This window comes from Anoplopoma fimbria, chromosome 20, assembly GCF_027596085.1.
Source record: "Anoplopoma fimbria isolate UVic2021 breed Golden Eagle Sablefish chromosome 20, Afim_UVic_2022, whole genome shotgun sequence".
Classification (NCBI taxonomy): domain Eukaryota; kingdom Metazoa; phylum Chordata; class Actinopteri; order Perciformes; family Anoplopomatidae; genus Anoplopoma; species Anoplopoma fimbria.
Genome location: NC_072468.1, coordinates 10,165,166 through 10,189,912, shown reverse-complemented (window position 1 = coordinate 10,189,912; position 24,747 = coordinate 10,165,166). Strand labels below are relative to the sequence as shown.

The 24,747-nt window shown below is 39.1% G+C and overlaps 1 protein-coding gene across 1 annotated transcript; it reads left to right on the top strand.

The window, feature by feature from the left end:
* The first annotated feature begins 2,113 nt into the window (after positions 1 to 2,113).
* Positions 2,114 to 24,264, top strand: LOC129109428 (sodium- and chloride-dependent transporter XTRP3-like). The gene is made up of 11 exons (XM_054621499.1): positions 2,114 to 2,382; positions 4,336 to 4,476; positions 12,127 to 12,218; positions 12,347 to 12,574; positions 14,055 to 14,165; positions 14,482 to 14,723; positions 17,737 to 17,899; positions 20,112 to 20,313; positions 21,113 to 21,272; positions 21,846 to 22,011; positions 22,898 to 24,264. The coding sequence occupies exons 1-11, from the start codon at positions 2,259 to 2,261 to the stop codon at positions 23,066 to 23,068; spliced, it is 1,800 nt and encodes a 599-aa protein (XP_054477474.1). The 5' UTR covers positions 2,114 to 2,258; the 3' UTR covers positions 23,069 to 24,264.
* Positions 24,265 to 24,747: the final 483 nt, after the last annotated feature.

The window sequence follows — 24,747 nt, the reverse complement described above, 5'->3', positions numbered from 1 at the left end:
GTTTTATGGTTTTATGATTTCTTTCCTTATTTTTATAATGCCTATGTCTTCATAGTTTTTATGTCACACGGCATGTGCAATATTTCATATATTTCTTCCTTATTGTTTGTGTTATCTTCTTTGTCTTTGTTTGTAAACTGTTAGTTGCTTTTGACTGTAGCACTTTTGCCGAAAACAAATCTCTCCTTGGGGACAATGAAGTATATCTTAAAACTTAATTGAATTGCTTTATTTATTGTATTTATTTATTATGTTATTCCTCACAGCTTCTGAACATGTGTTTTACAGTTCTCCTAATATAACTATTATACTGTATGGTGGATCCTACTTATTGGAGAGCTTGATTGAGCCATGGACAGTATTTGTACACTTATTAATTTAGTGTGTCTTAGTGAGCTAAACAGGCCCTTGGGCACTGTGGCAGTCACCGGAAATACTTCACACAAGTAGGCACTTGGATATTTGCAAATGTGGGTATTAGGACCATTAGTCTTGTTTCCCTAATGGAGAAGAACAACTGTCCAGAATCGTATCGTCTCTGGTGGGAGATGAAAGGTGACTAAAGATACACTAATAGAAGTTTGACAGAATTGTCTTAAGGTTTGTCTTGTCAAATCCCCAGTTACAAAGAGGGCAGCATCTGCGTACTTAGTCTCCAACCCCCACCCGTCTAATAACCTCAAAAATATTGTATCATGACAAAAAGACCAAAGCACTCTGGGAAAGAGGAGGTAAAACAGGGAAAACACAGAGGTAACGTGATGTAGTTAGTTGTTGTTGTAGTTGTTGTTGAAGCCAAGGTCTACGAGCTAACTTTGGCCGATAGTAATGTTTGGTTCTTAATGAATAGCTAGAGTTAACGGCAATTACTTTAACCTTAAACTCCCACCTGCAACATCGTTTTGAGACAATGATTGGTGGTGGAATTTGCTGTGATGCAAGAAGCACCAGCTAATAATTTGCCCTGGGGCACCAATTGGTCAGGGCCTGGTTTGGGACTGGATGTTTGTAAGTAATATACTGGGCCGAGGTGGATGGTGGACTTGGGCTCTGATCCTGTTCCAAATGCTTGCCTCCCCCAATGTTTTTTGTTTTCTTTTGCCTTCATTGAAAACCTTAGAAACCTGTGAGTAGAGTCAAATCCAATGTTTGTTGGGGTCATATTTAGTACTTGTCTTTGTAGATCAGCTACAACTTCGTCTGGACCTTGCCGTCTTTTTTTCAGGCAGAGAGAAGGCTCCCAGACAGGAACTCACACATATCATTCATGGTATCCTGGTTTATATTCAACCTGTTGTTTTTAATCTCTGCTGGGTCATCAGACTTTAACTTGATGATGGTGTAAATTTAATTAATGGTTAACAAATGGAGCCACGTTTGATTTCTGAATAGATGGATTAAACAGTTCTACAATAATTGAGTGGTTCGCCAGTATGAGTGCACCCTTTGGTCTGTGCTCCATTAGTGGCCCAACTATACGTTTGACTGATAGAGGGAGAAATTAACCCAAAGTTGTTGTATATCTTGTTTAACAAGTTTTTTTTATGAAATGTTAAGTTTAAATATGCTAATTAGGCATTATCTAATGGTAACTTGTGGCAAATTTAGGAGAAACCTACAGAAAAAAGACAAAGCAGTAAAATAAACTGAAAAAGCTAAATCTGTATTTCCGTTCACTAGTCTGAAAAAAGGATACACAGCACGGTTGATACATAACTACTTAAGTATTGAGAGTAAATGGAAATACTCTGTCTATTCAAGTCAGGTGTAGACAAGGTTAGGCTGGGGTTAAAAACTGTTTACTGATGGGTTAATCTGTACAATTAAACATTCACCTGGGTTATCTTCCATGTCCCGCCCCCTTCATAGTTGGACTGAATCCAAACTGGGTCATTTCCCTCTGCTCAGCTAAAAGCTTTTGTGTACTTTCAATAAAAATTTGGACATGCGCTGCACTTAAACAAAAAAAAGAAGCATCCTCATTAAACAGGTGTATCTTAAAAGTGTTTTGCCACTCAAGGACCACATATGAACTACAAGAAGCCTTTATAGCGCTCTGAAGCCAAAGGCCCATGGAAGGAGTAGTTATGTAATAACACAAACATCAGAGTTGTCCTGTTAGAGGACCCTCCTCCTGAGACATTACAATCACAGCGAGCTGCTTATAAAAACGGGGACACGCAGCCTCCGACACACACCGTGTGCACCGATCCACTTGTTGTTATTGTTCCACTGACTTTGGACACAGGACGCAGAATATGGGAAAAGAAGCGAGACCCAACTGGGACAACCCCGTCCAGTTTGTCCTGGCCTGTGTGTCATACGCAGTCGGACTGGGAAACGTGTGGCGTTTTCCGTACCTCTGTCAAATGCACGGTGGAGGTAAGTGACCGGTTCCATCCACTGAATAATGACTTACAATAGAGCAAGAAATGAGCCTATTCACACACACAAAGTTAAAATTATAATTCAGTTTGATATCATCATACAGTGTGTTGTGTCAGTGTACATCGTTTCTATTATGCTTGTTTAAACTTCTCACACAATCTTATTATATCGTTACTATTTTGCAAATTAAAATATGAGTAATAATGATTATTCCTGTCACAGGGGTACATTTGATTCACTGGTTTATTGACTCGTCTCCTGTAATCTGAGTCATGCAGTTGTGGCGTTTCTGCATAATCAAAGGATTCGACTCAATGAGTTATTGTTTATGACTTGTCACAGGTCATAAACTAGGGTAGAACCGTAATTAGTAGTATTTACACAGTATGAGTCTCATCTAAAGACTTTACACTCTAAATGCTGCTGTAGCACCAGAGCAAAGGGGTAATCAACAGCAGTGATTCAAGACAAACACAAGTACACAGCAAAGGGATCTGTAATACACAAGATTAGAATTTCATGGGGTTTCGTCTTCTTCTCTAATTGTCAGAGAGGACACAGCACAGAAAATAAATGTGTTTTTCTGCTATCTTTATTTCTACTGTATAAAAAAACCACATTTGTCAATGCATTTAGAACCCTGTATTGCCGTTCGTTGGTTCAAAGTCATCTTTCAAAATTGGATGTTCTATTAGTAGAAAGAGCCTGTTGTCTTCTTGCAATAACTATAACAACAATATAATAGTTTATAATCCAATATTATAGTATATTGCGATGTATTTCACTCTTGTCAAGCAGGTCCATTCCTTCTGTTAAAAGTTTCAGTAAAAGTTTGGATATTTCTCTGCAAGGAGGGCTATTTAAAACAGTAAATAGCAATAGATGTGCCATGTTTGACGTTTTTACCCAACAAAAGTAAAAAAGGTGTTAAAATAACGATTAAGTCGCTCTGCTCAGTTGCAGTTATACCAAGAAGGATAACACATGTACTGTTTAAACACAGATAAACTTCACAGCACTAGAAGGAAACAAAACCAATGAGAATTAAGATTTGCTTTTTTTACTCTATTCCTCCTGTTTGGATCGGTAATGATAAAACAGTAGCAGTAGGTAAGATTAATCGGGCGTTGCCAGATAGTCTCATGAAACAGGCCGTAAAGTGTCCAGATTAGATATACCGTGTCATGACAGGAGAATTGTTAGGTCGTTAGTGGGTCCTTTTCCCGGATCACTAAACAACAAGCACACATCTACTGTAATAACTGTCCTTAAAGTTCCCAGCAGGAAACCAGCGAGACAAGTGACAGCCTGCTCTCAAGGTTTGACAACTAAATGTATGTCTATAGTGATCTAGGGCTTTTGTTTCAAGCTTTGATTATAAAGTGCACATGAACTTGAACTGGGCATTGAGGGGAAAACATCCAAATATGTAGTTGGGTACAACTCCAAATACAAAGAAGATATCACAAGATATCACAATAATTGGATGGATGTAAAGTCACAGTGACCTTTGACCTCCAAAGACCAATTAGTTCATCCCTGACTAGGCGTTTGTACCAAATTTGGAGAAAGTTGCTCCAGGCATTCCTGACATAAAACATTCAATGAGTCAAACAGACAGACAACCTGAAAAATGATTGGCTCCTGCCACGTCTGTTGCCTCCTCAGAGGTTTTAAATGGACTGCTATAAATCAAATTCATCAGTTTCAATTTTATCGTCTTCTAGTTTTCATTGTGTCACACCTCTTTATGTCACTTGTGTTATCTTTTAGTATCTTTCGTTAAATCTGTGCTACCCTAACCCCCTTGAGAAAAACTGTGGGACAAACATCTTATCTCCATATTTCATGTTTAAAAAATGAAAGCCTAGATTAGCAGCACAAGCCATTATGTTCAGGCATTTTTTTTGTTGTTTTTTTACTACTATACTATATTTCCACCTTCAGGGGGTTTCTTGATTCCATATATCATCATGCTGATTCTGGAGGGTATCCCCTTATTTTACATGGAGCTTGCCATTGGTCAGAAGATGAGTCTTGGCAGCATCGGGGCGTGGACTGCCATCAACCCTTATTTGGGAGGACTAGGTAAGTGCTGACTGAACTGACTGATCTTACTTGCGGCACGACTGAGTGTACTTGCATACTCAATGCAGCTTTGGGACAAATCACTGCATCCAGACACAGTAGTGATGAGGGGGGCCGATAAGAGACCAGCATGTTGGGTTGGCATGGCTGAGAAGCCAACATGGCCGACCCCACATTTGTCTTTGTGGCTAACTAAATATTTATTAGACAAACTACATAACTAAACTACTAAACATAAAATAAATGACTAAATGATCAAATAAACAGCATAATAATAATAAATTAAGATTATGATGAAAAGTACAAAGTACAATATAGATGATCCACAAATAAATGAAAAGGATTGAATGTGACCAAGTACAATAAGTGACTCATAGCATTGACTGATTAATTCAATTCCTTGATTGATGTTTTACATTCAATTTAGTTACATTACAGTCATTTAGCAGACGCTTTTATCCAAAGCGACTTACAATCAGTAGCTCAAAGCTTATATTACATATCATTAACCGATGACAGGGCTACCATGCAAGGTGCCACCTGCCCATCAGACTCTAACTAACATTCATACAACATCCAGTCCACACCGATGGCAAAGCCTTCGGGAGCAACTTGGGGTTAAGTGTCTTGCCCAAGGACATGGACTGCCGAAGCCGGGTATCGAACCGCCGATACTCTGATTGGAGAACTACCCTGCTCTCCACTGCGCCACGGCTGCCCCAAATTAGTTCAATTTATTCACTGTTCAGCAGCTGAGAGTTTGAGAAGCACCAGGGAAGATTATGAAGCATCTTTATATTGGCTTTAATTTTGATCTTTTGGTCTAAGATATTTATATCAAAGATTATTTTATAATGTTACTTCAATTTATTGGGCTTGGGAACATCAAACTCATTTACATCTGGAAATGATATTGTTTCACCTGACGGCTCTGATGGGCAGATTGGAGGTAAAGCTGCATGGAATGGAGGCTGTTCCTCTGAAGGCCTCGGCATCTGGTTGGATGATTGTAGTTTGTTGAATCGCTCTCTTCCATCTCTGGCTCAGTGGCAGTTGATTCAGCTTTCTCTGATGTCTTCGTAACCTGGTCATCTTCTTCATTGAGGTTCGGCTTGAACCGTTCTTCCTCGTCTCCATCTCTCTCAGCAGGAGGATGAGTCATCTCTTCACCCCTCTTTGTAGCAGCAGAGGTCATTATAGCATCTTTGCCAGTTTAAGAATCGGTTGCTCTCAATATTTGCTGGAAATAATCTTCAGCACGTTGGTGCATCGCAGGTTGGAGCTGCATGGCACATTAGACGACATAGGAGGGCCGTAGTTAGACCAGGAACTGAATACCAGAGAAGAGGCAGAGCCGGCAGAGCCACGAGGGAGAGATCTGGTTTGCAGGATTCAAAGTTATTGATCATAGAAGGATCGTTGTAGTATTTTAGAAAACAGGTGAAGGAAGGCACTTCTTCAGCTTGTCGCTTCTTATATCAGCTGGAGGTCCTCTCAGCCTCTGGAGATGTTTCCCAACCACTCCCATCTTAAAACTATCATGATTATTTCCTTTAACCTTACTTTATTGAATTAACACTAGTAACTTAAAAAGTTGTTTTAATTCTTCCATATTTGAAGTCGGTGCTACCTCAGCTGCAGAATGATACCAAATACTTTGACATAAATCACCCAAAAAAAACTGATCAATTAAATACAGAATTAATTTAACAATTACACAAAATAAATAGACATTGTTATCATGACACAGACAGACATTTGGACATATAAATGTAAGTCCATCTATATGCATAATAAATGTATGGATAACATTCATCTCAATATTTCAGCACCCATTAGTGTCCTGTGTTATAGACAAGAATGTCCTGTGCTGTAGCTGAGAAGGTTATATGGCAGCAAACTGAAAGAATTGTAAACAGAGTTAGCCATCACAAAATGAACTATACATAACTTTTATAAACTCAGATGTTTTAATACAGATTATAAGATATTGGGACTTACGGCTAGAACAAAAATATCAAGTAAAGGTTTCTGGGGGGCGTGGTTATGGCGGTGAACTAGGCACACGTCTTTTTGTGAGCTCCTGGCGATTTTCGAATAAATTCCTGTACATTATCCTTTAAGAGCACGGACACGAACACCAGTCGTTTGTAATAACTCTGCAGTGTACATAATCGTTAATATGCCGTCGAAAAAGGCAAAGAATACCGCTAAAGCGAACTTTTTCCCAGTTGAGGAGGATGACGAGATGGATGCTAACAGCCAAGCTAGCAGCCTGGATAGCTCCACAGGTAACGCTAGCCCTAACGTTACCCTCCAGGCAGAAGTGTCGGCTGCTGAAACGGTTCATAACGTGGATGTCATTCAAAAGCTCGACATGATAAGAAATGATAATGCCACAAAGATTGATGGAAACCTGAAGGCAATTCAAGATGTTCAGAGGGATGTGCGGGACTTCTCCGGTCGTATGGATGAGGCAGAGAAACGTATTAGCGAGGTCAAGGACACAGTCAACTCAGAGAAAGGCAGGACCGAAGCGCTGCTTAAACGAGTGTCTCTCCTCACAAACAAACTGGACGAGCTTGAGAACCGCTCGCGGAGATCCAACCTCAGGCTGGTTAACTTGCCCGAAAAAGTGGAAAATAATAACGCAATTGCTTTCCTCGAGAAATGGCTACCTGAAGCACTGGGGCCTGCAGTCTTTCCTACTCCACCTGTCATCGAGAGAGCACACAGACTCCCCGGTCGGGCCCAGTCTGGTCGAACCTCCTCACCGAGAGTCCTTATTGTGAAGTTTTTGAACTTTCAAGATACAGTCCGAGCAATGCGAGCAGCCAGGGCCAAGGGCAAAGTTCTGTGCAGAGGACAAGAGGTCATGTTCTTCCCGGACTTATCGGCGGAGCTGCACCGGCAGAGGAGGCGTTTTGACGGGGTAAAGCAACAACTGAGATCCCTGAACATTGGCTATGGAATAGTGTACCCAGCCAGGCTCCGTCTGACGATTAATGGACAAACACGTGAGTTTGACTCCCCAGCAGACGCTGAGAGCTTCGTTCTGGACATACAACGCACAGAAGACGCACAGAGGAGCTAAACATGGAACTGTGGAGGTTTCCATTAATGTCAAGCGCCATGTAGGAAGTGACATTGGTTGGCCTGGTGCCTATAGGTGTAACCTACAGATGTAAAGGGTAACGTTTTGTTTTTTACCTCATTATTGTTGTTTTGCTCTGTTTTACATATACCTAGTTGTTATGATGTTGGCTTTTCTCATGAGGGCTGATATTTTTCATTTAGATTGACAGAGAGGTTCACCGTAGTAGCTGTAGCTTGTCTTTGAAGCACTAGACTTACACTGTTAGAGAGGATACTTTGAATACTTCATAAATGTTCGGCCGTGAAAAACCCTTTTTTATTTTATTTTTTGCCAGGAGACACAGAAGTCTCTTTTTGATGTTGTTTATTTTTAGCACACCGACAGCTTAGTTTGGTTTAACTGCTCCCTTGCTTGCACTGGATCAGCTTGTGCACTTAACTACATCCCAATGTAAGGGGGAGGGGGGGAGGGTACGTGAGGCTGTCCTGTTCGTGTTGATGGCTAAGGGGATTTGTTTATGCAGAATTTCTTTTTTTTTTCATGTATGTCTGTGTTTTTACAATATAACTTTTGTATAATGGCACACTGTAATTCCCACAACGAAGCAACAGGTTTGCTACAATATAGAGCAGACAATATCTGTACAATCTGGTTTAACATTAGTTTAAGATTACTACAAACAAAAATCTAAAGTTCACTTCTTGGAATGTAAGGGGGATGGTTAAAATGACTAAATTGAAACAGGTTGTTACTAGGCTAAAGCAGCTTGATTCATCTATTGCTTTTATCCAAGAGACTCATCTACTTAGAGAGGACTTACTGAAGGTGCGAAGGAGATGGCCAGGCCAGGTACTAGCATCTTGTTTCTCCTCTCACACTAGAGGGGTTATGGTGTTAATTCGCAAGTCTGTGCCATTTCAAGTGAATAATACTATTTTTGATACAGCTGGTAGATATTTGGTGGTACAGGGCACTCTTTTGAGAGAGGACATTCATTTGGTTAATATCTATGGACCAAATGATGACAATCCCTCATTTTTTGAGAACTTATTTTTACTGATTGCCTCCCTTTCAGGTAAAGTATTGATGACAGGTGATTTTAACTGCACTCTTGACCCAAGGCTTGATCGTTCATCTGGGTTGGACACCTCTCATTTTCAAAGTAGAAAGAAAATACAACAGTTCATAAAAGATCTGAACCTCTGCGACCCTTGGAGGATTCAAAACCCCAATAAAATGGAATACTCATGTTACTCCTCATCATTTAAAACCTACTCTCGCATAGATTATTTTCAAATCTCTACTTCTCTACTACCCAATATAACTAACTGCATATATGATAGCATTGTTTTATCAGATCATGCCCCCACCTCACTATTTTATAACGATTCACAATTAACCAAAGGTTCCTCTAGTTGGCGCTTACACCCCAAATGGTTACAGGATTCTGATTTCATAAAAGTTGTGGGGGAGCATATAGACATTTACTTAGCAATAAATATGGACCAAACATCTGCGGCCATCAGGTGGGAGGCTTTTAAAGCATATATTAGAGGGCAAATGATTAGTTTCACTAGTTCCAAATTTAATAAATTCAAACAGAAAATGAACGAGTTGGACTCAAAAATCAGAGAGTTAGAGAGAGTGAGTAGCATTGATAATTCGGTAGAAACTAAAAAAGAATGTGGCTCCCACAGACCAATCTCACTTTTGAACTCTGACACAAAGATCATTGCTAAAGCCTTGGCTATGAGACTTGAGAGCGCCCTACCTCCCATGATACCCACAGACCAAAATGGCTTTATTAAAGATCGTCAGGGGTTCCACAATGTGAGGAGAGTTCTCAACATAGTTCATGTATGTGAAGGGGCCCCTGACACTGCCATCTTGTCACTCGACGCGGAGAAGGCATTTGACAGAGTTGAATGGCCCTTTCTACTAGAGGTGCTTAGGCGTTTTGGGTTCGGTGACTACTTTCATAGATGGGTTGAAATTCTGTTTGTTGATTCATCTGCAGTAGTATCTACTAATAATTTGATTTCTCAACCGTTTAAGCTCTTTCGAGGCACGAGACAAGGCTCACCAATTTCACCTTTACTTTTTGTAATAGCATTGGAACCGTTAGCAATAGCAATAAGATCACACCCTTCAATTTGTGGTATTAAGACAGGGGATCTGGAGCATCATATAGCATTGTTTGCAGATGATACCATTGTGTTTTTATCAGATCTTGTAAAATCAGTACCATCCCTCTTAAAGTTGATCAGCCAGTTTGGTAGCTTCTCTGGTTTTAAGGTGAACAAAGATAAATCTTCTATTATGTTTCTAAATGAACAAGAGAGAAGAAAACCAACAATATCGCACCCATTTGTAAACGCTATAGTAGGCTTTAATTATCTGGGTATTATTGTTAAAATAACACCAAAGATAAACACCCTTAGTGCAACTAACTATGAGCCCATGCTAGCTAACCTGTCAGAAGATGTCCATAGATGGACAACATTGCCTCTATCTATACATACATACAATAAATATAATTAAGATGAATATATTGCCTAAGTTTTTATACATTTTTCAATCAATCCCATTAACTCCTCCACCTTCATTTTTTCCTAAAGTGAGAAAGCTGCTTTCAAACTTTATTTGGAACAACAGGAAGCCAAGACTTAGACTCTCTCTTTTATATTTGCCTTATGATAGGGGAGGGTTACAACTACCAAATTTACAGTGGTACTACTGGTCTGCACAATTGAGGGTGGATGCTCAGCCCTGGTTACAAATTGAATTGTTGTCTTCAAAGGGTTTGATGCTGGATAGCTTTTTATACTCTGCTCCCCTTAAGAAACTAAGAAAAAACACAGTTAATCCCTTTGTGAAAAATACCATTGTTGTCTGGCATGACGTGCATAAATATCTGGGAGATTTCCCAGTGTTGTCCTGTTTTTCACCTATTTGGGGCAATGAACACTTTAGCCCAGCTAAGAATGACATGGGGTTTAAAGCATGGTTAAGCAAGGGCATAGTTAAACTACTAGATCTCTATAAGGACAACACTCTAATGTCGTTTGACGAGCTGAAAGCCAAATATGACGTACCACAGAAACACTTCTTTAAGTATTTACAACTTAGAAGTTTTATTCTGAAATGCTTAAAGAATTCAATGCAACAACCTCCAATGTCCACACTGGAGATATTTTCTACAAAAACTTGTTTCAGCAAAGGGCTGGTTACTCAATTATATAATATATTGGTGGAAAATCATAAAGACAACTCTGAGAGTAAGAGACAGGAGTGGATACAAGACTTACAAGAGGACATTTTAGTGGAAGATTGGGGTATAATATGTTCAAAGGTACATACACAAACCATTAACACACGTCTGAGATTAATACAATATAATTGGATAATGAGAACGTACATCACCCCTGTGAAGTTAAACAAATTTGATCCTAATATTCCTGACCGATGCTATAAGTGCAATATTCATCAAGGGACTTTATATCACTGTTTGTGGGAATGTGAGGAGATTCAAAGATTTTGGAGATCGGTGATACAATATATTTCTCAAATTACCTCTTCTCCAATACCTCTAAGTCCTACGCTCTGTATATTTAGCATTTATCCAGACAATTGTTCTCTTTCTAATAGAGAAAGAAAAATGGTTGACCTATGTCTACTACAGGCCAGGCACTCAATCGCTCTGTGTTGGAAGAATGTTCGTTGCCCCTCTTTAGGCCACTGGCTGAAAAACTTAACATCAGGTTTGGCTCTTGAGAAACTAACGTATATAGTTAGGAAGAAAGCTTCTCAGTTTTACAATATCTGGGAGATGTTTTTGGAATTTGTTAAAAATGGTGACATTGAAGAGGCATTGGAAATGTGAAGTTACTAATCTGATGGGAGGAATTTTATTTACGTTATTTTCATTTATTTATTTATTTCAACTAAATTAATATTTTCATTGTTAATTTTGGTCCTTCTTGAATTTATGTTTTAACTCATAATTTAGCCATTATTTATTTCCAAGTGATATTTGTATTATTTATTGTTATTTTATATACTGCCATATGTTCAGGTTGGGGGAAGGGTCATTTATGTATGTAAATTGTGTTAAATGTATAAAACCAATAAATAGTGACCCCAAGTCTTGTCTTAAGATAGTCCAGGCACAGGGAAAAAACAGAGTTCAACCACTGAGCACCTTTATGGTCATGAGAGCCGTTCCTGAAGGAAGTTGATAAGTTTAAATTGTCTCATAGACCCTTCAGTTTATAATGTCTTGTTGGATGTCTGCTGCAATACGATATACAATGTAATACTCAATACATGAAGCATTACTTTTATCACTGTTGGCCAAACCGCAAACTCTTGACATTTTTTGGCCTTGCTCACAGGACTTAGTTTCGACAACATAGAGCTTGTTGACTAGCGTGGATAAACGTACTTGGAAGATCTATGGGTTAATAAGTGGTTGTAGAATAAGTAAAAAGTGAAAAAAAAGGTTGTTTTTTGCAATGATTTTTGATTTTTCTTCAATCATTTTCTCGTTTTAGGTCTTGCAAGTGTTGTGACGTCCCTGTATCTGTGTCTCTATTACAACATCATCAATGCATGGAGTTTCTGGTACCTCTTTAATTCATTTCAAGTGAGCTGCTATTTAACAAGCTACTGTAGCTTTTATCATTAACCGATATACATTTATTTAAACTGTTGGATATTGCTTGGACAGTATGCTAACACGCCTATACTATTATGGGTTCACTCCTATCTCAGTCAGTCCTGCCCTGGTCAGAGTGCCCCCTCAATTCCAACCGGACAGGACCGGTAGAGGAGTGTGAAAAGGCTACATCCACCCAGTACTTCTTCTTCAGGGAAACACTGAACATCTCACCTTCTATTGAAGAGAATGGAGGCATTCATACAGGCCAGGCATTGTGCCTTGTGCTGGCCTGGGCGATTACTTACATGTTCATTGTCAAAGGAGTAAAGTCAACAGGAAAGGTAAGAGTGCTTCAATTCCCACAGCCTGCAAAAATTAAAAACATGCACACATAGAGTGTATTAAAGAAGTGGACATAATCATCTTGACATTACCCACTGGAGTGTGGACTGCCGTTTTGAAACCTGGAGCTCTGCGATTTCACTGTCGCCATCTTGAATCACAGCCGTCCCCATGTTGTTATTTTTCGCAACCAATGAAAAGAGGTTACCATATTTGGAATGCGCAGGAGTGACGTAGAGTTGGCGTATGCATTTCTGGTAGCGGCAGCAACCTGTCAATCAGAGACCTAAAGCATACTCTGCTATATTGTCTATTTGACTCTAAATGGACCATAATTTACTAAATGAACATCATACTGTATTGAAGAAGACTTCAAACTAGAGATTGAGACCATAAACTAATGTTTACAATGTTTACTGAAGTAATAAATCAAGTGAGAAGTAGGGTCATTTTCTCATAGACTTCTATACAACCAGACTTATTTTTGCAACCAGAGGAGTCACCCCCTGCTGGTTCGTAGAGAGAATGCAAGTTTTAAGACACTTCCGCATAAGCTTCACTCTGCAGAAACAGGTTGCCGCCTTATACACACTGAGAGGTATTCCTCATTGTACATGGTTGGTCGAGTCAGCCAATTGGAACTTACAACTTTTAAGATACAATTGGAAAAATCAAGGACAGGGAATGTACTGTATCCAATATTAAACAGGAATACACCAAAACAAACACGTTTACACCACACCAAATTGTGTTCTCCTCCCCGATCTGTTTTAACCAACTATTCTCTGGTCTGCTTAAAACATGAAAACACAGAAGCTGACAGCACGTCAGCGCGAAATTCACTGCAGAGCCTGTTATGCAACCGTAACCTACTGACAACATTATCTACGCTTCACTTGTTCAATTAACTTCAGCAGTTTCAATAGCTGACACTTGACTGTGAACATGTGAACTTACCACAGACACAGTGAGTGGACATTTGGCGTTATTTTTGGCATAAAGAAAATGTCTGTATCAACATTACTCACTGTTTAAAAATAACTGTACATTAATGTTAGCTAACCACAGTCAACAGTTAGTTTCGTATAAAGCACCTATGAGGACTTTGATCTTAAATGCCGAGTGATGAAATCTCCACAATGTAACAGTACTAGAAAGAGAGAGACGTAAAAAGATATGTTAGAATTAGAATATAACCAAATGTATTCATACATATTTGTTAGTCATATGAAGGATCTTTGCTCATGCATTCACATACAATCAAAGGAAATAATAATTTACATAATTGTTAGACCTGTGGACCAAAAAAAGTTCATTGAAAATGTGAATTATAAAAACACTGTGTAGCATGCAAGTGGTTGACCAGAATAGAGGGATGATAGTGGGGATACGTTGTCCAACAAGCCACCCCTTTTTCCCACACATTCACTCCCACGTTTGAACTCTGACCCTAACTTTGCTGTTTGTCTCCATCTTTAGGTGGTGTACTTCACAGCCTTATTTCCATATGTGGTCCTCATAATCTACTTGATCCGGGGCTTCACTCTGCATGGTGCCCTCAACGGTATCACATACATGTTCGTACCGAAGGTAAGGTTATGTAGGAAATTGGGCAGTAGGCACACGGACATTACAGCTGAAAGATGTTATCCAACAAACTGCTGGCAAACATGTGTATCAACAGTAGTAATATATGTATTCCTTACATATTCACATACCATGGACAAGGAAAATACTTGATTTCCAATTGAACGTTTCAATTAAAAGAGTGTATCGCCGTAATATATGAAGGGCCAGTAAATAACATTTTAAAATGTGGCAAGTGCCCATAGTACAGGTAGTGTTGTGCTAATGTGTGCTTTGTATGCGTGTGCCCATATGTGCGTGTGCGTTTGTCTGCTTTCAGATGGAACAGCTTGCCAACCCGATTACCTGGGTCAACGCGGCCACTCAGATATTTTACTCCCTGGGTCTGGGTTTTGGGTCCCTCATAGCATTTGCCAGCTACAACCAGTACAACAATAACTTTGAGCGCCAGGCCATCGTTGTTTCTCTCATTAACTGTGGAACCTCCATCTTTGCCAGCATTGTCACCTTTGCCATCTATGGGTTCAAGGCCACCGTCAACTACGAGAACTGCCTGGGAAGGTGTGTGTGTGTGTGTGTGTGTGTGTGTGTGTGTGTGTGTGTGTGTGTGTGTGTGTGTGTGTGTGTGTGTGTGTGTGTGTGTGTGTGTGTGTGTTTTCCCAACGTGTATATGTGAAAGCACCCTTACAACTGTGTGCATATGTGTGCCTTAAAACAATAAGCAGATGCTGTGTATGTGTACACTATAGCTTGAGGTAATTTCATGGTTTCAGTTTTAGGGTTGTTTCTATTTGTTTTAGTTTTTATTAATGCAATTAAAATGTTTCATCTGTCTGGATCACTTGCATGAGGTTACTGATAGATGCAGGTGGAAGTCAGATGGGAATTATGCCAGAGGGTAACTTAGACCAGTAGACAGAGCGATGGGGACAGAGGGATACAGGAGTCCACAAGAGGGAATAAAATGTTTCACTATTTCTTGGGAAAATTGATTCACCTGTGTGCAGTGCCAAGTGGCGTGGATGACATCACGGTTGTGATAAGTGCTGAGTGAAAAGATTTAGTGAATATCATTCTAAGCATCCTATGTCTAGACAGGGCTTAGCATGATACTGAAATTGATTGATCATATTTTGAAGTGTTATTCTGGCAATGATATACTGAATTATAAGGCAGATTTAGATTGATTTAAAAAAATATTCAATACCATACTTCCGGGCCAGATGAGAGAACAGGGAAAATTGTGTTGTTCTGCTAGGTCTGCAAGTTATAATACATTTTAGCTAATTGAAGAGAAAGTAATGGAGAAAGTTGAGGGCTTCAAGACCCTCTAGTGTTCTGGATTTTTGAAGAGTGCAGAGTGGTAATTTTTATAACGGCTATTCTTCTTGTGATTGAGAAAGCTAGGGAAGTTACTTAATTGTTATATCCATGTGAGATCCATTCATATGAGACTACTATCACTTTGCTTCTCACTGTTTGAGGATACTTAAATCTGCAGTGTAGTTTATAAAATCAAATGATCAACTTAGAAAAATATACTGAATAACATCCAAGAAAAGTTTCAGTTTCACATCTCTGTCCATATGCGTGCTTTTCATCACCAACACATTTTTTTCTCTCTCTGTCCCACATCACTGTCATTGTCAGTGGGATATGAGTCTGCTGAGTATTCCTTTGATTATTGGATCTTCCAGACTAGCCCCTCTAAGTCATTCTCCCACCTTGCCCATGCTCCCTGCTGCCACATCCTGCTGTTCCGTTCCACCAGCTCCTTCAGGACAAGTCGGCGTCTGTCCCAGGCTTTTAATTTGCCCGGTACACCTGACCACGCCTGTCCACAGTGGTGAGTGAGGTCTCAAGGTCCCTTTAGGTTGGTTGGATAGTAGTTGTATTCCTGAGGCTACAGTCGAAGACTTTGCCCAAAACCTCAACGGGTTTATCTTTGATGGAGAAATGGAACTTGTCCACAACTTTGCCCCTTTTTAACACTAGGACCTCAATTTTACTGGTTGAGGATTAGGTTCTTTGATCTTTCTGGGAACATGGCATTGGCCCATTTCTGTCTCAATGAGCTTGCGGCATATTGACCTGTATGCATTGGCGAGATCTACCCAAAGCACTACCAGGTCTCTCTTCCAAGCATATGCTTCCCTGATCAGTTGAGTGACCACTCTGGCATGTTTCAGTCCCTCTAGGAATTTCGCTTTTCTGTTAGGTTGTGTCCGTGTAGTTGTTCTTGAAGAACTCTGTCAACCATTGAGTGCCTCCGCTGGTCTGCAACTGTGCCAGATGACCGGCAAGTTCTTCCAGAGTATTCCAAGGAGCTCCGAGCAGCACTCTTGCTGGGTCACCCAGGGTGTTGCGAGGGAAGTGGTCAATCTCTTCTTTAAGGCAGCTGCTGCATATCTGTCCTGATAGCCATTTTATGAACCCAAATGGGTAAACTATAAAGGCAGTCATTCTACTTCTTTCTTCTTTCGCATTCTGTCTTTCCTGCTCAGATGTTGCCTTGAACTGCCGTGTGAGGGTCCAAAGCTCATGGCGCAGGTGGTGAATCTGAGCTGCCCGGTTGTTCATGGTGTAATGAGATCTGGTGGTCTTCTCCACTCCAACACGGAAACTCTCTGCAGCGTAACTGACAATGATTGTTGTCACTGTCTGAAGCCGTCTGTCATCACCTCCCTTGCCTGATGTTTGAGTAATTTTTGGCTGCATCCTCCTCAAAGTGGAGCCCTTCTCTCTGATGGCTCGTTGGAGTTCATTTGAGCCGGCACCTACTTTGTTTGGAGCAAGAGCTTCTGGCACTTGGACATTCTGGGCACTGTGGGAAGACTCCGGTCCTGGATCGTCCTACATCTCACTGTGTGCTGCGTTGTTCGCTCTGGCTCCAAGCATTTCATTCTGGCCTGATGGATATTTAGGCAGAGTTTGTCCGAGCAGACCTTGGCGCAAATGCATCTTTCGCTCATTGTCAATTCTCCATTTACCATGGTCGTCATCCTTAGGTCTGTCCCATGTGCTGTTTTCCCCCCAGCCCCCTTTTGGGCTCCCCCTGGGGGTATGTGTCTGTGAGTTTGTCTGAGCCTTCCTTTGGCTCTTCAAGCTGGTTCCTGGGCGCGATCACTCAAAAAGTTATCTCAAATATACTTTCAGGCTAAACTCCATCCAAAAACACTGTGACTTGGACATTATTTTTCTAATTAGGAAAAACCTAAATAAATTAACATTTGCTCACATTTTGAAGTTTATGTTTTATGTAGATTTTTTTTTATTTTTAACATAATCTGCAAGTATTAATAAATACTATATAATAATGATATATATCTTGTCTAGTGAGAGCTAGCAAGTGGACATTTAGTTAAGATATTTTTGGCATATTGTTTAATTCAAAGTACAATTTTAGCAAAGGAGTATATATAAAAATAATTTGTAAGACACAGGGTTGATTTGATACTGAACTATATTTAGCAGGTAGTGAAGGACACCGCAGGTTATTTATATTCTGGGTGATACAGTGAGGGTGAAGATAGTGTACTCTTCATGTAACAGCCCTTTTTTTCCTCTCATCCAGGAGCCGCTTACTACTGCTGAATACATTTAATGTAGCAGAGGACAGCATCACCATGGACAATGTCTTTGAGTGGATTGAGAAGCTGAACACAACATACCCAGAGCAGTTTGCTGAAATCGCCAACAAACTGGAAAGCTGTGACCTGGAGAGCGAACTAAACACTGTATGTTCCTCATCATTACAATCGTCTTAATATGTGTAATTATTAAGATATTGAGAATACAATTGGTTCACGCATATTTGGAGTGACTCAAAAACATTTAAAAAGAAATACATAACAAGAGTGCAATCAATAATAACAAAGTACTACCTAATTATGGGACAAAAATCCAGTAACTGCAGTATGAGCTGAGTATGAGACTGAAGGGTAAATACATTAATGGATTGCGCGGATGTTGCCACCGCTAAACCTTCACAAGTAAAACAAAAAGAAACATTGCAATTCTTAAAGCTCATGCAAATTGTAAATATACCCCTAACTGTGCTGCCAAGCCAATAGCTAACATTTAGCCTAAAATTGGTGCCTATATATACAAATAATCTTAATTGCAAAAACAGTACAATTCAGAGAGTTGGTGGTGACTGAAACACATTTATAAGGGGTGCCACGACTTTCCTCCACTTCAAATAATGCCATTTTCTTTTTGAAGTAATTTATAACTTACTATTGTCACTAATATTGCTTAGGTCTTTTGAATATCCTCAACCTGGAAAACACTTGATGCTTATGGCTTGAAAAGTGCTTAAAATTTTAAAAAATAAAATAACTTTCAGTCTATAATAGTGCATTTGAAAACAACAACAGCACTGATGGACAGACTGGAATTAAATCCCAATATGGGGTTTCTCTTTGTCCAGTTTAAATTCCTTGCCTGAAGTTTTAAGGAATGTGTCTGCACCTGAATAGCGTGAAGCAATGTGGAAAGGGCATTTTTAGAAGGCAATGCAAACTAAACAGAAATTACAAAAAAATTCAAGGACAAATCTTTTTTTTTTTTGCTTGTCTGAATTCATTTTTTAATTTGGCATGAAGGGAAACAAGGGGAGAGAGAGATGCAACAAAAGTCCTGACTGAATTGGAAACAACCATATTGTGGTCAGAGCCTTAATTCCCTATAGGTCAAGTATAGGTATAGGTCACCGGTCATTTGGTATTAATGAAACTAGAGGTTACAGTAATAAAACTGTCTAGGACAGTAGAATTAAGACATGGTGAGCAATATAATCCACTTTTGTTTTATTAATTAATCCACAAACGGACAAGTCAGTTCTGACCGTTTTGGGCCTGTGGTTCTACAGCAAACAGAAACAAAGAGTGGTTAGAGCACATGTTAGTTTCAACAATTTAACCTTTAGCGCATATATTCGCTGTTATATTCACTTTTGAGACGATGGCCAATTTTATATAGCGAATCTGTAAGCAAAGAGTATCTTACTTCCATATCACGCAGTTATAGAGAATTATTGTCATTTATTTGGAGTTGTGTTTCTGGCCACCTGATGATTATCCTGTAATGACCTACGTTTAGCTCTGTGTTTGGTCTCTACCAACGAGTCTCTTTAGCTGCTAAATGCTCCACTATGTTCGCCAGCTAGTCTCTGATTGTGTCTGACAGCTGTTTGATGCTGGGCAGGTAGTGTACAGTGGGATTTAAGAGCTTTTTCTCTGAAAACAGCTGCCATGTGCAGCTAAAAACAGCACTATGAGAGCGTCAAGGGTGAATTAGAACATTAAAGTTGAGGGCCTGACAGCTAAACAATGAGCTGAAGCTCTTTATAAAGGTCTGTATAGCTGAGGGGATTCAGATGATAATTCTATGTAGGTTCATCATCACTACAAGCCACCCCTTGCACATTGTCACATTGTTTATACATTGTTACAGTAAAAATATCCATTATAGCCACTTTAATATTGCCTACATTGAGTCAAGTGTGTGAAGATACTGCCAAATATATTTTTATATATTTTTTGAATGCTTTGATAAGGGCAAATGATTAATGATAATGATAAGTGATTCCTCTGTGATGATTGTCGGTTCTGTATGAATAGTGCATTAATTGTACAAAGACAGTACAATCATTTTTAGATACCTTTACATTATTACATACCTTTTTTAACAGTAAATGAGAGACATGACATCTTTGAAAATGGGTGCAGACAACAAGATATTGACTTTTTTTTAAATATTGGAAGAAAAGATGAAGAAGAAACTGTTCCATGTAAAGCATGAGGCAGAAAACTGATAAGTCTTGGTTTTGAATGATGTGTGCTATCTAAAGATCTCATCACTTCTACTTTGTAGAGCAAAAGTCATCTGAATGTAGCACAGTTTTCTGAGCACGAATTCGATTTGTCTCTCTTCCTTCTGTCTCAGGCGGTGGAGGGGACAGGTCTGGCCTTCATTGTGTACAGCGAGGCCATTAAGAGCATGCCAGTGCCTCAGCTCTGGTCGGTGCTGTACTTCCTTATGCTCCTGCTGCTGGGAATGGGCAGCATGCTGGGCAACATCACTGCCATCATCACCCCGCTACGAGACTTCAAGTTTTTGTCCCACTTGAGCGACGAGTTGCTCAACGGTAAGATCCTGGCTGATGTTGATGAGCCTTGTGGCTGTCAGCCTGTGCTGATGGTTCAAACGGTCCCAATAAGCTACCGCCACATTAGTGCTGTTAAGTGTTGGAAGAAGTACTCCGATCATTTACTTAAGTAGAAGTAGCAATACTACAGTGTAGAAATACTCTTATACAAGTAGAAGTTCAGCATTCAAAAATCTTACTCAAGGAAAAGAACACAGGTAATGTCTTCAAAATATATTTAAAGTACCAAAAGTGAAAGTATTCATTATGCAGAATGGCTTCTTTCAGGATAATATATATTACTGGATTATAATAATTGATGCATTAATGTATTCATCACTTTAATGTTGCAGCTGGTAAAGGTTGAGCTAATTTTAATTACTTTCCCTATCTTTCCTTATAATGATACATTATAAATTTATGAGTTGATCATATTTTGTATCATCAATCACATAATATAAAATCAAATAAATGTAATGCAGGAAAAAAAGTATTGTAAATCTCCCTCTGAGATGTAGTAGAGTAAAAGTATAAATTAGCAGAAAATGAAAAGTACAAGTACCTCTCAATTGTACTTAAATATTTCCTTGAGTGAATGTTACTCACATCCACTTGTGCTGTTCATACTGGTTGTGGTAATACAAACAAAGTATTCTACATTATATACACTCACCTGTTACATCACTTTATATTTACATGTCCACAGCAACATAGTATCTGTTGCCATGAGGCGAATGTTAAAACGACCATTATTGGAAATGAATGAGTATCAGCGACTGAATGCTGTGTTTTTCTGCAGGTTTATTGTGTGGCTTTTGTCTGCTGCTCGGCCTGGGCTTCACCACCACGTCGGGGAATTACTGGTTTACCATGTTCAACGACTATGGAGCCAGTTTCTCCCTGCTCTTCGTCGTCCTCATCGAGGTCATAACCATCAGTTACTTCTATGGGTTTAAAAGGTTTGTGTTTTTGTTTGGGGTAGCACAAGCACTGCCAGATGTACCATGATTATCGTATTTGTACGATTATTTTGCACGATGTACGATCGATAATCCCAAAAGTGCCATAATTTGACCATTTTGTGACACTTACAATTAGTAGTTGGTTTTAGTCTGAACTGTCTCATTTGAAATCATTTCCGGATAATGGCCAGTTAGACCAGTTTAGTTTTAATAAGCTTGGCGTATGGCCTAAACTGATTTCATGCAGAATATGAACAGGCTTCCAGGCATGCAGTCTGGTAATTTTTGTTTTATAGCAATAGGCTATTGCGAAAATGGTCAGACTGATGAATTGATACGCAAAACGCAATGTGGGTAGTTGTGTTGGCGATCAAAAGCTGTTTAAATGAATGTTTTGAAAGGTTATCATGATAATTTACCAAGAAATATGAGTCTGGTTAGATATTTTAACATTTCCCGTCTGGCAACACAGGGTAGTACCCACATTTGTGTGCTTTCAGTTCAGCTTTTGGCTGAACCAGTGGCTAGTGCCACGATTTGTAATTCGAATACGTTATCTTCTCATTTCAGGTTTGAAAAAGACATAGAAGACATGCTGGGTCATCGTCCCAACTGGTACTGGAAGATCATGTTGGCGGGTGTCAGTCCCCTTCTCCTTATCACCATCATAATCTTCTACATCGTCAACTACATCCAAGGAGGGACACCCACCTACCAGGCCTGGAACAAAGAGCTGGTGAGATGTGGCTTTTTTTCTTCTCCTTTAGCGAGGTCTTGTATGAACTGCTTTGCTATCTCCAAGCTGGTACAAATATGTGCAGGGGTTAAATTGGGCCGGACACAGTCTGAGCACAGTTCTGCCTCCTCCTGATGTCAAAATTACAATTGCACAGCTTTGTCTCCTCTAAAATCATATCATATCATATCTTACGTTCTTACACCAACCAAACAAATTTCAAAGAAAAATTTCAGTAGAAAAACTACTACGACTATTATATAATAATATTATATGTGCCAGGGGTTCTCAACCTTTTTTAACTTGTAAAAGTCCCAATTCTGATTGTTAAAAAGATTCAGAGGGCTTCCCAAATAAATGAGAAGAAAAACACAACATGATAAAAAGGAGCAAAATAAATAGTTTTTTTATAAATCATTTAGTGTGCAATAACGATGATACTTTTACTTTGTTAGTGTCATTTTACTCCATGTTGTCTGTACTAACTGGAGTGTAAAAGCGTACATGTGAATATGCTACGCTCAGAGCTAGTCACGTAGTATGAAAAGTGAGGATGACTCACTTCCTCAATCACTGAAAAGTATTTTGATGCACATATCAATCTGCAGCAGTCGTAAAAAGAAGATAGAAGCAAAACTCAACATAAATACAAAGTGTTTAGTGTTTCAGATAGATCTGTTTGCAGTGGTGTAATGTAGTTACGACGGGGCCAAGTGCACGCTTTTATGAAGGGCCCTAGTGCAGTTTACCCTGGCCTAAGTTAACATGTGGTCTGAGCAAACTGCACTGCATCGGCTTGGAAGATGATCGTCTGATAACCTGATAATAATAACCTGAGTTATTAACAGTCCAATCAAAGTATTAACTGCACCTGCTGTTTCCTCAGGGCGAGTCGGTGGTGACGAAGTATCCCGTCTTCGGTCAAGTCTTCATCGCTCTGCTGTTGGTGTCGTCTATCAGCTGTGTTCCCCTCACAGCTCTGTATGTCTACTGCAAGAAGAGGAAACATGGAGACCATCACAGGAAGCAGCGTACTGTCAACACAGTATCTGCTTAGTGACCAGATGATGACCGGGGGGGACTAGTCTCCCAACATCACCTTGTTCCTAGACACTTCCATATGTCACCTATTGTGTGAATGCATTACTGTACAGTGTCCATCAGTATTAAAGTCAGACTTCTGAGCCAGATTCTAATAAATACGTATATGTGCACTGAAAGAGAAGTTTAAGTTGTACGTGCAACACTATATTGCAGTTTGTTTGATTGCCAAACTTTAGATCAAATTGAACTTCAGTTTTTCATGTGACGCTAGTTTATTAAACTGTCTTAATGTGATGAGGTAGGACGATATGTAGCTTACTCAGCAGGTTTTGATATGTAGTGTTTGAGTATGTTATTCTTTTTTTTTCATGTCTTATACACTGCAAAAATGTCTGAAGTGGTGTTGTTTCATACTCAGCCATCAACATTAATGTCTCAATGGAGTGAGCTAATTCAGGTTCAAATCAAGTTTATTTGTGTTGGTACAAAATCACAAGTGGGATCAAAGTCCAGATTATAGAAAGTTCAGCACTAATGCTGCTAATAGCATTTGTTCTTGGAGTTTCCCTTGTTTCAGGAATTTTCTGAGAGTGAGAGTCAGTATTTTTGATATATGGACTTAGACCCGTTTATATTACTGGTACCAAAACATGGCTTTTTATTTAAATTTTAATGTAGTACTAAAAAAACATCACTTCACAATGACTGAAAACTGTATCTTCTTTTAAGATTTTAACCTGTTGGACTCAACAATAGACTGTCTAGTCAACTAATAAGTCAACAATAATAAGCTTGTATTGAGTTTTCTGGTAAGCTGATTTATACATGTGCTCTTTTGAAAGGAGGTTGTACAAATTATCTGTTTTTTTCCTATATATTAAGTATTTTTTGAGAACTAGTTTTCTATCTGTCCTGAAAGGGCTTGATATGCTATGATACCTTATATGTAATGTGTGTTAAACGGAGAGAACATAAAGTCACGTATGTTAACCAGTAAAAGATCTACTGTGGCAAATATAATTTTAATACTAAAATATTTGCTTTGCACGATCTCAAATATGTAAAATGTGTACATACTGTAGATACTTGTGTCCTCTAATGATCCAATAATTTGAATACTCCAAAAATGTGATTTTTTTCTTTTCTTTTTTGTGCCATTGGCTAAATGAGATGTTATTAACTGTCATAGACAATGAACGACCATTAAAAACAAGCTTGACATCATTAACGTAAAACCTTTCATGAGTATTATTCTTGTCATTATGCCTTCTTTCAGGTCTTTATTTTCATGATGAATTGTGGATGGTGACCTTTATTACTTTAAAAAAAGTGTTGATGGTAGGACATGTTACTCTGTGTTGTGTGTATGCGTGCATGATCTATCATGCAGTCAAACTACAAGAAGACAGAAAAATATGAATGTATGTATGTTCCTGCATATGAATCCTGTCCCGTGGTACCTTTATGCATTTAGTGATATGCATTCAATAACGAGCCATCTGCTTAATGCGCAAACAATTCTCAATGCATATTGACCCCCACCCCCCCAAAGTTTGACAGAAGAATGAAATTGTCCATTTCCAGATTCTGATTTGAACAACCAATACATGCGTAAATAAAGCATCACTAATATTGCCATGGAACAACAGAAATAATGTTGAGCTTGAATGTTCACTCTTGATCTTATAAACT

Excerpts from the sequence above, each read along its gene's own strand:
- LOC129109428 (XM_054621499.1), top strand. The coding sequence starts at position 2,259 with ATGGGAAAAGAAGCGAGACCCAACTGGGACAACCCCGTCCAGTTTGTC. Across the intron at positions 20,314-21,112 it reads GAGCGACGAGTTGCTCAACG|GTTTATTGTGTGGCTTTTGT; the intron begins GTAAGATCCTGG and ends GTTTTTCTGCAG. Across the intron at positions 21,273-21,845 it reads TACTTCTATGGGTTTAAAAG|GTTTGAAAAAGACATAGAAG; the intron begins GTTTGTGTTTTT and ends TTCTCATTTCAG.